The sequence below is a fragment of the Mus caroli genome, unplaced genomic scaffold (assembly GCF_978045245.1).
Source record: "Mus caroli unplaced genomic scaffold, Mus_caroli_1 scaffold_9, whole genome shotgun sequence".
In the NCBI taxonomy this organism is placed as follows: domain Eukaryota; kingdom Metazoa; phylum Chordata; class Mammalia; order Rodentia; family Muridae; genus Mus; species Mus caroli.
In genome coordinates this window covers 102,067,932-102,084,246 of record NW_028227264.1, presented here as the reverse complement: position 1 = coordinate 102,084,246, position 16,315 = coordinate 102,067,932, and the positions used below count along the sequence as shown (strand labels likewise).

General features: G+C 39.0%; 1 protein-coding gene across 1 annotated transcript in view; it reads right to left on the bottom strand.

Annotated features, from left to right (window-relative positions):
- Positions 1-831: 831 nt before the first annotated feature.
- Mgat4c (MGAT4 family member C) overlaps positions 832-16,315 on the bottom strand; it is a 708,988-nt gene continuing 693,504 nt past the window's right edge. Inside the window, exons 6-7 of the mRNA XM_029482259.2 lie at positions 13,080-13,227; positions 832-3,070 (exon numbers count right to left, since the gene is read on the bottom strand). Coding sequence (XP_029338119.1) covers positions 1,929-3,070; positions 13,080-13,227 — 1,290 coding nt within the window. The 3' untranslated portion in view covers positions 832-1,928. The remainder of the gene's footprint in view (positions 3,071-13,079; positions 13,228-16,315) is intronic.

The window sequence follows — 16,315 nt, the reverse complement described above, 5'->3', positions numbered from 1 at the left end:
CCAGGAACACAAACATATGAAACATTCTCTATTTCTCTTCATTACAAACCACTTCATCTGGTTGCTTATCAAACTGTAACTAGGATGTGACCACTGAGTACATTCTGAAACACAAATGGATTGAGAAAACACTCTGGTGTCTTGAATTTCTTTTACGGAAAGATAAGAGACAAATGAAAAATCCCCAATAATGTTTGAGTACTATTTGTATGCATATAGCACAAAAGCATCAATTAAAACACTTTACAGTCATCATACAGCATGGGAACGTGCTTCATGGACCAACTTTGTTATCAAATTCAAGTGAATCTCACAAACCACCTAAAACCTAAATAAGAGGCATACCAGATGGGACTGGAGTGACGGCTCAGTGGTTAAGAGTGCCTGCTGCTCTTGCAAAGAACACTGTTTTGTTTCCCAGCACCCACATAATATATCTCATAATGTCCTGTACTTGAGTTTCAGGGTATCTAAAACCCTCTTCTGGCTTCTGCAGGCACCACACACAGGTGGTATACACAGACAAGCAGACACAAACAAATCAACAGTAAATAAATACATACATACATACATGAGAGAAGAGAGAAAGAAGAAAAGAAAGAAAAATAATGGAAGGAAGGAGTGAAAGAAAGAATGAAAGAAAGAAAGAAAGAAAGAAAGAAAGAAAGAAAGAAAGAAAGAAAGAGAGAGAGAGAGAAAGGAAGGAAGGGAGGAAGAAAGGAAGGAAGGAAGGAAGGAAGGAAGGAAGGAAGGAAGAAAGAAAGAAAGAAAGAAAGAAAGAAAGAAAGAAAGAAAGAAAGAAAGAAAGAAAGAAAGAAAGAATCAATTCTGGGAGAATTGTCTCATAAATAGTAAAGAGGATTTTTCTGGTAATCAGGATAACAATAACAACAACAAACAAATTGTTAGTTTTGGCTTTGTTAGGAAATAGCTCATTAACTATAGAAAAAAATAAAAGAAAAAAGAAAACAACAACAACAAAAACCAAAACCTAGTTTCTTTAGATTTTACTTTTCTCCCACATAAGACAGCCATTTAATCTCCCCCAAATATGATAAATTACAACAATTTTAATCACATGAGTTTTAATATAAAAGGTATAAAATCAATTTCATTTTTTTCTATATTTACTGAAAATGTTTGTACGAATGGACTAACGGTAAGCCATCTCTCTTTCTCTATTAATTACAGATGCAACCTTCAAATATTATTAACTATTTGTTTTTCAAAAGGGAAGTTATAAATAGACTTATTCTCATGGAAAATTTATGTCAATATGTGCTCAATTAAATGTTTTAAAACAATGAGCAATGTTCCTTTTCATATAAATAACCAGATGAATGACAACTTTTTAATCTGTTTTTTCCCCACAGCTCTACTTATGCAAATAGTCTTTTGTAAAGATACCACTTCTATGAGGAGGCATTAATTGTAGAAATTCATCAGTCAGTGAAAGCTTAAACTTATAAGAAAAATTATCCCATTTTATGATTGCAACCTATCCAAATATTCTTATAAATTCTTACTAGGAATCTTTCTAAACATATAATAAATTATCAACTGTTTCATAAGTGTGCCCAGTTGGCAACTTTTTTTAATTAATTAATTATTTTAAAAGGAATTTTCTCATGCTAAACCTTTTATATCACTCTTTTGGCAATTGGTTGAAATTTGAAACTATGAACAGATAAATGTATGAATGAAATCAATTTTAACTACAGAATGATATTCAACCTCAAAAGTGGGAAAAAAATACAAAGATGTGTTTAGTAAAACTACAATCAAAACTGCTGAGATGATTCATTTTTTCATGTGACATGGCACAGCAATTGGTTGCCCTCCAAAAGACTACAGTAGCAAAAGAGGAAGTTAGCAAAAACTGAACCAGGAAGACCTGCTTCAGAAACTCAAGCTACGGATTTATTTGGCTAGGAAGTCCAAATACTGATGCTTCTAATTATCAGCCATTCTTTCTGTGTTTTGGTAACACATATCCTCATGCAATGTATGTCAAAGGGAATTTTTTGATTCACATCTGACATTTCAAAGTATCCATTTCTGAATTCCCCTAGTCTTAAGTAAGTATCACATTGTCTTATTTGTTTGCTAAAAATAAGTTTTTCCCCAACATCTAGGGCTCCGTGTTGTAAGATGTCATTCTGCCGGTCTTCTGTTCCAGTATTCACTTTAATTTTTTTAATTGTAATCGGATTTTCAAAGACAATAACGAACGTATCTCCCATTGAAGGTGGCTTTCCCCAGAAATACTCATCAACACTACTGTAAGCCTTGCTTGCTTCATAGTTTTCAAAGACATTCATGTTGGTGTAGAGGCTAGCTGGGGGGTTATCAGGGATGTCAAAGGACTCCTCTTCAAAGTCATCATCCTTCAGTTTATTCTCCGTCCCTTTATAGGATGAATAATACCCCATGTGCTGAAAGAGAGAAGGTTTAAATCGAATCACATTTTTCTGAGCCAGCAGCCCTCGGAAATGAGTCAATAGCCAATCGCAGGGCATTTCTTGATAGAACATTAATAAGAAATGGGCCAGACGTGGGAGATCGTGAGAATGATAGAGTTTACCAATGTAGCCAAGTTTAGAGAACTCAAGCGTTACCCAGTATGTTCCTTCCAAGGATGCTATGACTTTCTTGATGGCAGTTAAGAAATTTCTGGAACACCGAACGTCGTCTTCAAGCATCACGTAATAGTCAGAAGTATTGGCACAGAAATTTAGCAGAAAAGCATAATCTACATTTTGCTTGGAGCGAAATCTGACTCTATCTTCTGGGTCATTGTAATTTCTTTTAAGACCATCCAGAACTGGATAATATTCCTCAGGAGCATGTATAACCATTAATCTTCCTGCAATGATATGATGGGCAAATTTCTGTGTAATGTCTTGGACCATGGCATCTCGCCATGATGAATTGAAGTCTGCTAGATGCACTACGACTGAAATTTCCTTTAGTTCTTCATAGCTGGACTGTTCAAAAATTGACTTGATTGTCTCAAGTAAATAATTTCCTTTTTTTCGTTTCACTGATGAAAGTCCAATTGTGAGATATCCTGAGAAAAAGAAATCAGAGGAAGACAAATTAAATGTTAATAGGCTTTAAATGACATGAAAATAGGAAAAGGAAACCCAAGCTTTCTTTTTGTTAAGCCTGCAATTTTATTAAGTAAATCTACTATGTGATTTTTTTCTTTCTTTTTTATTGGTTATTTTACTTATTTCCATTTCAAATGTTATCCTCCTTCCCAGTTTCCCCTCCACAAGCCCCCTATACCCTTCTCCATCCCCCTGCCTCTATGAAAATGCTCCCCACCCACCCACCCAGTCCTGACTCAATGGCCTAGCCTTCCCCTATCCTGGATCATCAAGCCTCCACAGAAGAAGGAGCACCCCTCCCAGTGATGCCAGATAAGGCAATCCTCTGCTACATATCTAGCTGGAGCCATGGTTGCCCACTATGTACTCTTTGGTTGGCTGTTTAGTCCATGGAATGTTTTGGGGTTCTAGTTGGTTAATAATGTTCTTCCTATGAGGTTGCAAACTCCTTCAGATCCTATAGTCCTTGCCCTAACTTCTCCATTGGAGTCCCTGTACTCAGTCAAACGTTTGGCTGTGTACATCTGCATCTGTATTGGTCAGACTCTGGCAGAGCCACTCAGGGGACAACTATACCGGGCTCCTCTCAGCATACACTTCTTGGCATCAACAATAGTGTCTGGGTTTTGTGTCAGCAGATGGGGTGGATTCCTAGGTGGGACAGTCTCTGGATGGCCTTTCCTTCAGTTTTTACTCCACTCTTTTTCCCTGAATTTTCTTTTGACAGGAGGAATTCTGGGTTAATATTTTTGAGGTGGGTGGGTGGCCCCATCCCTCAACTGGGGACTTTGTCTATCCACTGGATATGGTCTCTACGAATTCTATCTCCCCTTTTTTGGGTATTTCGGCTAACGTCCTCCTTGTTGGATCCTAGGAACCTCTTGGGTCCCTGGCATCTGGGACTTTCTATTGGTACCCTGAGTTCCCCCTCCCCTGCTGCTACACAGCTACTTTCAAATTCTTAACCTTTTGTACTTCTCCTCCATCTCCACCCATATCTGAACTGCCCCCCCTCTCCCTCCCAGATCTTTCTCTCCATCTACTTCCCAGAGATTATTCTCTTCCCCCTACTAAGTAACATCCACACTTTCATGTGATCTTCTTTCTTCTTGGGTTTCATATGGTCTGTGTGTTGTATACGTGATTATGCAGCAAATGTCTTCGGATGAGAATTTAAAGCTAATTACACAGGGATAATGTTTTATGTGTATTTGATGTTTTATATGGAAAATTACATATCTAATGAGCAATCTCATATGGATCCTATATGATTAATATTAGTTATGAATTATAAAATGAAAGTATTCTAATATAGTTTGTTACTTGATATTTTTATACATTAACATTTGAAGAAAAAACAAACAAACAAACAAAAAAAAAACCCAATGCTTAGATCTAAACAAATGAGGTATGGTACCTCACACCTTTAATGTTACCACTTGGAAGTTTGAGCCAGAAGGATTGCTGTGAGTTTGAGGACAGTCTGGTTACACACAACGACCGACTCAAAAACCAAACCAAACCAAAAAGCAAAAATAAATGATCAGTGTAAAAATGACTGCAAGTATGCACAAAAGTCAAGGGAATTCATAATTAAGCCTGACTAGCATGAAGAAAAGACTGAAAATTTATTTAAATCATCTATAAAATTTCCAGTGAGTGCACTGGGCTTTTCAGTTTTCATTATCCTATCATAGTCTTTATTAAAAGAATTAATAGGTAGATTTCACAGCCTTATTTTGAAATGTGCTTGATGTATTTTATAGAAAAGAAAGTTTCATGGGATGTATTTGGGAAAAAAAATCTTCTCGTTTCTCAAATACATGGTTCCAAGCTATGAATTACAGTTCCCTTCTTTTGAAATATATTTTACAGTCATATCCTCTTGAGAAATTTTTCTTGTATTTAAGTAAAAGTGTGAGAGCTCTATACTTTCTTTTTTTTTTTTTTTTTTTTTGTTTTTTTTTTTGTTTTTTTTTTAATATTTTTATTACATATTTTCCTCAATTACGTTTCCAATGCTATCCCAAAAGTCCCCCATAGCGCCCCCCCACTTCCCTATCCACCCATTCCCATTCTTTTGGCCCTGGCATTCCCCTATATTGGGGCATATAAAGTTTGCAAGTCCAATGGGCCTCTCTTTCCATTGATGGCTGACTAGGCCATCTTTCGATACATATGCAGCTAGAGACAAGAGCTCCGGGGTTCTAGTTAGTACATCATGTTGTTCCAACAATAGGGTTGCAGATCCCTTTAGCTCCTTGGGTACTTACTCTAGCTTCTCCATTGGGAGCCCTGTGATACATCCAATAGCTGACTGTGAACATCCACTCCTGTGTTTGCTAGGCCCCAGCATCGTCTCACAAGAGACAGCTATATTTGGGTCCTTTCAGCAAAATCTTGCTAGTGTATGCAATGGTGTCAGCGTTTAGAGGTTGATTATGGGATGGATCCCTGGGTACGGCAGTCTCTAAATGGTCCATCCTTTCATCACCGCTACGAACTTTGTCTCTGTAACTCCTTCCCTGGGTGTTTTGTTCCCAATTCTGAGAAGGTGCACAGTGTCCACACTTTGGTCTTCATTCTTCTTGAGTTTCATGCGTTTAGCAAATTGTATCTTAAATCTTGGGTATCCTAAGTTTTGGGCTAATATCCACTTATCAGTGAATACATATTGTGTGAGTTCTTTTGTGATTGTGTTACTTCACTCAAGATGATGCCCTCCAGGTTCATCCATTTGGCTAGGAATTTCATAAATTCATTCTTTTTAATAGCTGAGTAGTACTCCATTGTGTAAATGTACCATAATTTCTGTATCCATTCCTCTGTTGAGGGACATCTGGGTTCTTTCCAGCTTCTGGCTATTATAAATAGGGCTGCTATGAACATAGTGGAACATGTGTCCTTTTTACCGGTTGGGACATCTTCTGGATATATGCCCAGGAGAGGTATTGCTGGATCCTCCGGTAGTACTATGTCCAATTTTCTGAGGAACCGCCAGACTGATTTCCAGAGTGGTTGTACAAGCTTGCAATCCCACCAACAATGGAGGAGTGTTCCTCTTTCTCCACATCCTCGCCAGCAACTGCAGTCACCTGAATTTTTGATCTTAGCCATTCTGACTGGTGTGAGGTGGAATCTCAGGGTTGTTTTGATTTGCATTTCCCTGATGATTAAGGATGTTGAACATTTTTCCAGGTGTTTCTCTGCCATTCGGTATTCCTCAGGCGAGAATTCTTTGTTCAGTTCTGAGCCCCATTTTTTAATGGGGTTATTTGACTTTCTGGAGTCCACCTTCTTGAGTTCTTTATATATATTGGATATTAGTCCCTTATCTGATTTAGGATAGGTGAAGATCCTTTCCCAATCTGTTGGTGGTTTTTTTGTCTTATTGATGGTGTCTTTAGCCTTGCAGAAGCTTTGTAGTTTCATGAGGTCCCACTTGTCAATTCTCGATCTTACAGCACAAGCCATTACTGTTCTATTCAGGAATTTTTCCCCTGTGCCCATATCTTCAAGGCTTTTCCCCACTTTCTCCTCTATAAGTTTCAGTGTCTCTGGTTTTATGTGAAGTTCCTTGATCCACTTAGACTTGACCTTAGTACAAGGAGATAGGAATGGATCGATTCGCATTCTTCTACATGTTAACAACCAGTTGTGCCAGCACCATTTGTTGAAAATGCTGTCTTTCTTCCACTGGATGTTTTTAGCTCCCTTGTCGAAGATCAAGTGACCGTAGGTGTGTGGGTTCATTTCTGGGTCTTCAATTCTATTCCATTGGTCTATTTGTCTGTCACTATACCAGTACCATGCAGTTTTTATCACAATTGCTCTGTAGTAGAGCTTTAGGTCCGGCATGGTGATACCACCAGAGGTTCTTTTATCCTTGAGAAGAGTTTTTGCTATCCTAGGTTTTTTGTTATTCCAGATGAATTTGCAGATTGCACTTTCTAATTCGTTGAAGAATTGAGTTGGAATTTTGATGGGGATTGCATTGAATCTGTAGATTGCTTTTGGCAAGATAGCCATTTTTACAATGTTGATCCTGCCAATCCATGAGCATGGGAGATCTTTCCATCTTCTGAGATCTTCTAGAATTTCTTTCTTCAGAGACTTGAAGTTTTTATTATACAGATCTTTCACTTCCTTAGTTAGAGTCACGCCAAGATATTTTATATTATTTGTGACTATTGAGAAGGGTGTTGTTTCCCTAATTTCTTTCTCAGCCTGTTTATTCTTTGTGTAGAGAAAGGCCATTGATTTGTTTGAGTTAATTTTATATCCACCTACTTCACCGAAGCTGTTTATCAGGCTTAGGAGTTCTCTGGTGGAATTTTTAGGGTCACTTATATATACTATCATATCATCTGCAAAAAGTGATATTTTGACTTCATCTTTTCCAATTTGTATCCCTTTGATCTCCTTTTGATGTCGAATTGCTCTGGCTAGGACTTCAAGTACAATGTTGAATAGGTATGGAGAAAGTGGACAGCCTTGTCTAGTCCCTGATTTTAGAGGGATTGCTTCAAGCTTCTCACCATTTACTTTGATGTTGGCTACTGGTTTGCTGTAGATTGCTTTTATCATGTTTAGGTATGGGCCTTGAATTCCTGATCTTTCCAAGACTTTTATCATGAATGGGTGTTGGATCTTGTCAAATGCTTTTTCCGCATCTAACGAGATGACCATGTGGTTTTTGTCTTTGAGTTTGTTTATATACTGGATTACGTTGATGGATTTCCGTATATTGAACCATCCCTGCATCCCTGGGATGAAACCTACTTGGTCAGGATGGATGATTGTTTTGATGTGTTCTTGGATTCGGTTAGCAAGAATTTTATTGAGGATTTTTGCATCAATATTCATAAGGGATATTGGTCTGAAGTTTTCTATCTTTGTTGGGTCTTTTTGTGGTTTAGGTATCAGAGTAATTGTGGCTTCATAGAATGAGTTGGGTAGAGTACCTTCTGTTTCTATTTTGTGGAATAGTTTGTGAAGAACTGGGATTAGATCTTCTTTGAAGGTCTGATAGAACTCTGCACTAAACCCATCTGGTCCTGGGCTTTTTTTGGTTGGGAGACTATTAATCACTGCTTCTATTTCTTTGGGGGATATAGGGCTGTTTAGATCATTAACCTGATCTTGATTCAACTTTGGTGCCTGGTATCTGTCTAGGAACTTCTCCATTTCATCCAGGTTCTCCAGATTTGTTGAGTATAGCCTTTGGTAGAAGGATCTGATGGTGTTTTGGATGTCTTCAGGATCTGTTGTTATGTCTCCTTTTTCATTTCTGATTTTGTTAATTAGGATGCTTTCCCTGTGCCCTCTAGTGAGTCTGGCTAAGGGTTTATCTATCTTGTTGATTTTCTCAAAGAACCAGCTCCTTGATTGGTTGATTCTTTGAATAGTTTTTCTTGTTTCCACTTGGTTGATTTCACCCCTGAGTTTGATTATTTCCTGCTGTCTACTCCTCTTGGGTGAATTTGCTTCCTTTTGTTCTAGTGCTTTTAGGTGTGTTGTCAAGCTGCTAATGTGTGCTCTTTCTAGTTTCCTTTTGGAGGCACTCAGAGCTATGAGTTTTCCTCTTAGAAATGCTTTCATTGCGTCCCATAAGTTTGGGTATGTTGTGGCTTCATTTTCATTGAACTCTAAAAAGTCCTTAATTTCTTTCTTTATTCCTTCCTTGACCAAGGTATCATTGAGAAGAGTGTTGTTCAGTTTCCACGTGAAGGTTGGCTTTCTATTATTTCTTTTGTTATTGAAGATCAGCCTTAGTCCATGGTGATCTGATAGGATGCATGGGACAATTTCAATGTTTTTGTATCTGTTGAGTCCTGTTTTGTGCCCAATTACGTGGTCAATTTTGGAGAAGGTACCATGAGGTGCTGAGAAGAAGGTGTATCCTTTTGTTTTAGGGTAAAATGTTCTGTAGATATCTGCCAGATCCATTTGATCCATAACTTCTGTTAGTTTCACTGTGTCCCTGTTTAGTTTCTGTTTCCATGATCTGTCCATTGGTGAAAGTGGTGTGTTGAAGTCTCCCACTATTATTGTATGAGGTGCAATGTGTGCTTTGAGATTTACTAAAGTTTCTGTAATGAATGAGGCTGCCTTTGTATTTGGAGCATAGATATTCAGGATTGATAGTTCCTCTTGGAGGATTTTACCTTTGATGAGTATGAAGTGCCCCTCCCTGTCTTTTTTGATGACTTTGGGTTGGAAGTCAATCTTATCTGATATTAGAATGGCTACTCCAGCTTGTTTCTTCAGACCATTTGCTTGGAAAATTGTTTTCCAGCCTTTCATTCTGAGGTAGTGTCTATCTTTTTCTCTGAGATGAGTTTCTTGTAAGCAGCAAAATGTTGGGTCTTGTTTGCGTAGCCAGTTTCTTAGTCTATGTCTTTTTATCGGGGAGTTGAGTCCATTGATATTAAGAGATATTAAGGAAAAGTAATTGTTGTTTCCTGTTATTTTTGTTGTTAAAGTTGGCATTCTGTTCTTGTGGCTGTCTTCTTTTAGGTTTGTTGAGGGATTACCTTCTTGTTGTTTCTAGGGCGTGGTTCCTGTCCTTGTATTGGTTTTTTTCTGTTATTATCCTTTGAAGGGCTGGATTCGTGGAGAGATAATGTGTGAATTTGGCTTTGTCGTGGAATACTTTGGTTTCTCCATCTATGTTAATTGAGAGTTTGGCTGGGTATAGTAGCTTGGGCTGGAATTTGTGTTCTTTTAGTGTCTGTATGACATCTGTCCAGGATCTTCTAGCTTTCATAGTCTCTGGTGAAAAATCTGGTGTAATTCTGATAGGCTTGCCTTTATATGTTACTTGGCCTTTTTCTCTTACTGCTTTTAGTATTCTATCTTTATTTAGTGCATTTGTTGTTCTGATTATTATGTGTCGGGAGGTATTTCTTTTCTGGTCCAGCCTATTTGGAGTTCTGTAGGCTTCTTGTATGTTCATGGGCATCTCTTTCTTTAGATTTGGGAAGTTTTCTTCTATAATTTTGTTGAAGATGTTTGCTGGTCCTTTGAGTTGAAAATCTTCATTCTCATCCACTCCTATTATCCGTAGGTTTGGTCTTCTCATTGTGTCCTGTATTTCCTGGATGTTTTGAGTTAGGATCTTTTTGCATTTTCCATTTTCCTTGATTGTTGTGCCCATGTTCTCTATGGAATCTTCTGCACCTGAGATTCTCTCTTCCATCTCTTGTATTCTGTTGCTGATGCTTGCATCTATGGTTCCAGATTTCTTTCCTAGGGTTTCTATCTCCAGTGTTGCCTCATTTTGGGTTTTCTTTATTGTGTCTACTTCCCTTTTTAGGTCTAGTATGGTTTTGTTCATTTCCATCATCTGATTGGATGTGTTTTCCTGTTTCTCTTTAAGGACTTCTACCAGTTTGGTTGTGTTTTCCTGTTTTTCTTTAAGGACTTGTAACTCTTTAGCCATGTTCTCCTGTAGTTCTTTAAAGTCCTTCTTGATGTCCTCTACCATCATCATGAGATATGCTTTTAAATCCAGGTCTAGTTTTTCAGGTGTGTTGGGGTGCCCTGGACTGGGCGAAGTGGGAGTGCTGGGTCCTGATGATGGTGAGTGGTCTTGGTTTCTGTTAGTAAGATTCTTACCTTTACCTCTCGCCATCTGGTAATCTCTGGAGTTGTTATAGTTGTCTCTGTTCAGAGGTTGTTCTTCTGGGGATTCTGAGTATCCTCTGTCAGCAGACCTGTACAGACTAAGTTCGGCGGAGTCCCGGAGCCAAGGTGGCGCTCCCTGCAGGGCAGGTCACTGTCCTCCGACTGGGAGGGTGCCGGATGTCTGCGGCCCCAAAAGGGTGCTGCCTCAGCGGCTCTGTGGCTCCCGCCTGTCCCAGAAGCTGTCTGCCTCTGTGGTCCTCACTCTAACCTGTAGACTAAGTTCGGCGGAGTCCCGGAGCCAAGATGGCACTCTCTGCAGGGCAGGTCTCTGTCCTCCGGCTGGGAGGGTGCCGGAAGTCTGCGGCCCCAAAAGGGTGCTGCCTCAGCGGCTCTGTGGCTCCTGCCTGTCCCAGAAGCCGTCTGCCCCTGTGGTCCCCACTCTGACCTGTAGAGACTAAGCTCGGCGGAGTCCCGGAGCCAAGATGGCGCTCCCTGCAGGGCAGGTCACTGTCCTCCGACTGGGAGGGTGCCGGATGTCTGTGGCCCCAAAAGGGTGCTGCCTCAGCGGCTCTGTGGCTCCCGCCTGTCCCAGAAGCTGTCTGCCTCTGTGGTCCTCACTCTAACCTGTAGACTAAGTTCGGCGGAGTCCCGGAGCCAAGATGGCACTCTCTGCAGGGCAGGTCTCTGTCCTCCGGCTGGGAGGGTGCCGGAAGTCTGCGGCCCCAAAAGGGTGCTGCCTCAGCGGCTCTGTGGCTCCTGCCTGTCCCAGAAGCCGTCTGCCCCTGTGGTCCCCACTCTGACCTGTAGAGACTAAGCTCGGCGGAGTCCCGGAGCCAAGATGGCGCTCCCTGCAGGGCAGGTCACTGTCCTCCGACTGGGAGGGTGCCGGATGTCTGCGGCCCCAAAAGGGTGCTGCCTCAGTGGCTCTGTGGTTCCCGCCTGTCCCAGAAGCTGTCTGCCTCTGTGGTCCTCACTCTAACCTGTAGACTAAGTTCGGCGGAGTCCCGGAGCCAAGATGGCGCTCTCTGCAGGGCAGGTCTCTGTCCTCCGGCTGGGAGGGTGCCGGAAGTCTGCGGCCCCAAAAGGGTGCTGCCTCAGCGGCTCTGTGGCTCCTGCCTGTCCCAGAAGCCGTCTGCCCCCGTGGTCCCCACTCTGACCTGTAGAGACTAAGCTCGGCGGAGTCCCGGAGCCAAGATGGCGTTCCCTGCAGGGCAGGTCACTGTCCTCCGACTGCGCTCTATACTTTCAAGGAAAGAAATAATCCCAAGTACAAACTGTCTACATCTGACAAGCACTGCATACCTTCTGAAGCTCTTATTTCATTATCACTAAGATTAAATATAACTTCAGAGTAAGCATTGAGTAAAATAGAATATAGGTTCCTATGTGTGAAATTGCTGAGTTAATATGAGCCTTTCCCTGATATCATATGTATGTCTAACAAGCCCAGGGAAGTCCTTCCTTTCTTCTGCAGTTCTCATCTGGAAGGTGCATTAGTCACTCAGGGCCAGTCAGCACCCTGTCAGGAGCTTGTCAATGCAGTGCTAACCACTGCATTGATGGAAGCTCACTCTTTGTGCTTTTATTCTTGTTCTTTTCAAACCCAGACCACTCAGAAGCCATTTCAGAAGCACTAAATTTTGAATGGCTGTAATTTTTTCCCCAACCAGGACATCTTCTTCACAGTGGCTTGAGTAAACTTTCTCATCTTCCTTGAGTATGGCTCAACTTATTTTTGAAGTTGGAAAATCACCTCTGGAACAATTATAATGAGTATGAGACAGAACTTAAATGTTAATATCTGGCTACCAGATCCATGAGACAGCCAATTCTTATATTTTTAAAAACTATCCCTAGTTATGATAATCTAACGTAACTATTTTTAAAGTAGTATACTACCAAGACTTTCAACACATTTTCAATATACTTTCAATACACTTTTAGCACTAGTTAGAAATTATAAAACTATGCTATCAAAGATTGTAAATATGACAACACTAGCTAAGCTTTTAAAATTTAAAGCCAATGTAGGGGAGTTTGATGCAAATAAATAATGTAATTAAATAACAAAATCCAATAGATAATTGTTTATCCCATATATGGCCTTATAATACATTTCTAAGTGGTTGATATTAAAATTTGGTATTTTAATAGTTACTAGGTTCTAAAGTATTTGCAAAGATTGAAGAAATGAGTATTTCTTACACTATAGATCACAGTAATATTAAAATATTTTGTGATAGACAAATGCTGTCTTAAGTTATTCCTTATGCAATGCAACTTTTATTAAAGTTGTTTCATTATGCAGTTATTATTAAAAAGCTAACGAATACTTACGTTTTCTCTGTAAAGGTGTGGCAGCCAGATAGCGATAAGTGACATTTATGGTTCCTGAGAAGTTTGATAAATCCTTGAAAGTGTGAACATAGCGTTCAGAATTAAGTTGGTGTGTCGATGTTTCCCTTATAAGTTGCTTGTCGCCTTCCTAAATGCACGCACACACACATAAAACAAATACAAAAAATCCACCAATATATATATACAAAATTTATAGGTAATAGTTACTCACAGGTTAGGTGACTATCTCCTTACACAATGAAGATGTGGGTGGTACATGGAATAGAAAGTTACATAAATCCCAATATCTAGCCTACAACCACGCCATTACACATCACCTGATTTCTTACCATCCTCTTTAAGCCTTCTTAGTTCTTCTAATCACTATTCTGCAACATATTTGCTTTTCTATAGCACAAACTACTAATGGCATCATTTCTGCAAATATACCATTAATTGAAAATGCCCACATGTGACATGTTCAAAGTCTAAAATTTTTAATGTGCAATGACTTTACCGTTTAACAGTGATCAATTTGGAGCTGATTCTGACCACATTCCCCAAATTGTGAGCCATATTAACGTACATACTCTTTTACAAATACGTTCAAACGAAAGAGAAAAATCAGTGTTGATAATAACATTTAAAGAATGTGTATGGCAATTTAACTATAAACAAGCTATTTAGATTCAGATGTATTTGTTACAAAGTTTTATTGATTCATTATAGATGACCAGATAAGGCCATTGTGATGGGTGGTCTGACAATGGCCCCCATACACCCGTAGGGAGTGGTGTGATTAGGAGGGTTAGGGTTAGGTGTAACAGTAGAGATAAGAATCTTTATGGCTATATAATTAAATTAATAAAATCCAATCTTAAGATTTGTCAAATGTTCAAGTAGTCTCATGAATTTTAATCTGTCTGTTCTAACATATTTCTATGTTTTATATCACTTGGAGAGCTTGAACAGACATTTTTAACAACGTTTATAGGTTATTCATCATGTTCAAAAACCATAGACATCCAAAGTACTGTCAGTTCACAATTAAACAAAAATTTCCTATAAATATAGTAGTTTAATGTTCACCAAATTCTGATTATCTTAACTCTCTTATACATAAATAGCTTCATCGATTTCTATAGGTCAACAAATATAAAAACAGAATGTATTAAAACAAATACTTTAGGATTTTTACAAAGGAATTATAGATGACCTATCATATTGACTCATTCAACATTAGTGTAGTAGTATAAAACATAAAGACATTTTTATTAAATGTACAGTAGTCTTGTGCTGTATATATTTTTGGATTCTGTTATTGTTTGAGGCTACATGCTAAAGAAAGGATATGAAATTTGGTATCTTTTATCCATTCTTCCCTGAATATGTAAAAGTCTGGGTCTTTTCAGTTATAAAATGGAATACATTAGTATTGGTTGAAGGATGTAGCAGAATATAAAAATGAAACAGAACTGATATGAAAATGCTTAATTCAGTTCACAAGAACAAGCTTCTTTATACTTTCAGCATCAATAAAAATGTAACTTTCACCTGAGTCTGTCTGGTTGGCTGCTTTCAGAGGCGACTAGCTGAGCCTCCCTGTTCCCTGGACACCTTCGTTCTGCAGTAACTAAGCTATAGTGTGTGTCTCAGTAATAAGGCAAAGCTTTATGACAATCATTTTCTGGATGGTAATGCAATTCAATGGACTCACTACAGTCTAAATATATACCCTGGTGGCTACTTTGAAAATGCTCACAGCTGAGAGGCTAAGTTGATTGGGCATGCAATGTCTCTGTCACTTAGTTTGCCTTGTAAAAGTATTTGTCTCTTCCACTGAGTGCAGCTCCCCTTCCAACTGAAGCTCACTTATCCTTCTAAAACAAAATCAGATCACTAAGCCATTAATATGCCTATAGTTTCAAACCACAAATACATTTTCCTATCAAAAAGAGAATTGAATGTGGTAACTCTAGAGAAGTACTAATTCTGTTCATTGGATTTCGCTGAATTACAAGTGTTGTTTCAGCTCTACAAGAGAAAGATATTGCAGTTTATGCTAGGAAACTGTATGCACCATGACATTACAGAGGCAAGATTAAAACACAGGAGAGAGAAGCTTATGAAAATACAAAATTAAATATAAAAGGAAATAGGTTAAGTAGAAACTATATTATATTCTTTACCAGAGCCAATTTTCAATAAATATCCTCATTTTAAACATACACATTTTAACAAGGTGTATTTGAGTTGAAGTTGCAAAAGTTGTGTTCCACAGCTCTGCATTTGGATTGGTTGTAGTTTTCTGTAATGACTTGTATCTGTTGCAAAGAGACATTTAGTTGATAAGGGCTGAGAACCATTATTATCTCTTGGTATAAAGACAAAAATTTCGAATTTAGTTGGGCGTTTTGCTATTTTAGTACAGTGGTGGTTCTTTTCCAATATCCACAAGTTCACTGGCCTTAGGCAGTTAGCTAGGATTTCTGTACCAGGCATCAGTTTCCTGTTATTGAGTGTGTAGAGGATTTTAATACAGCAACATGGCTCTTCTGGCAAGAGATCCATTTGGAATGCAGACATACCATACACCTTTAATCCCTCTGACTGGAATACAGACATATTCTCAGTACACACCTTTTAGGTAAAATTAGTTGGCGGAAGGAAGCAGCCATATTTGAAAGTGATGTCTAATTTAAGGGCAGACAAAGTGACAAATCAGAGAGATTTTACAGAATGAGTCAGAGGTAGACATAAAATATGCCTGATTCTCCCAACTCTCATGAGAACTGCACAGGAATGAAAACAGCATGCAGAGTCAGTGAAGCTGGGGCATGCAGTGGAGCTGAGGTCCTTCATGATTTCATGCAGTTCAGTGCAGCTCAGCAGAGGTAGATGAAGTCAGAGAATAAGAAGGAGTCCGAAAATTAGAACAAATTGCCAGAGTTAGTGTGAGGCCAAGCACAGCAATCTAGTCAGAAGCTGAGAGAAGCCAGATTGAATCAGTCAGCTTGGAAAGGGGTTTGAACCAGATAAATTGGATTGAACCAGCCAGCCAGATTGCAGAAAGAACAAGAAAGTGTGAGTTTATTCAGCAGTAAGCCTCAAACAATTATATCAGGCAAAAAGAAGTTACTTGTATAGAATGGGTTTTAAATCCAAATATAAACTGCAAACAATTACAGAGTTGCTAGTGTGCATGCCACTGTTATACCTTTCCTTTTACTGCACCA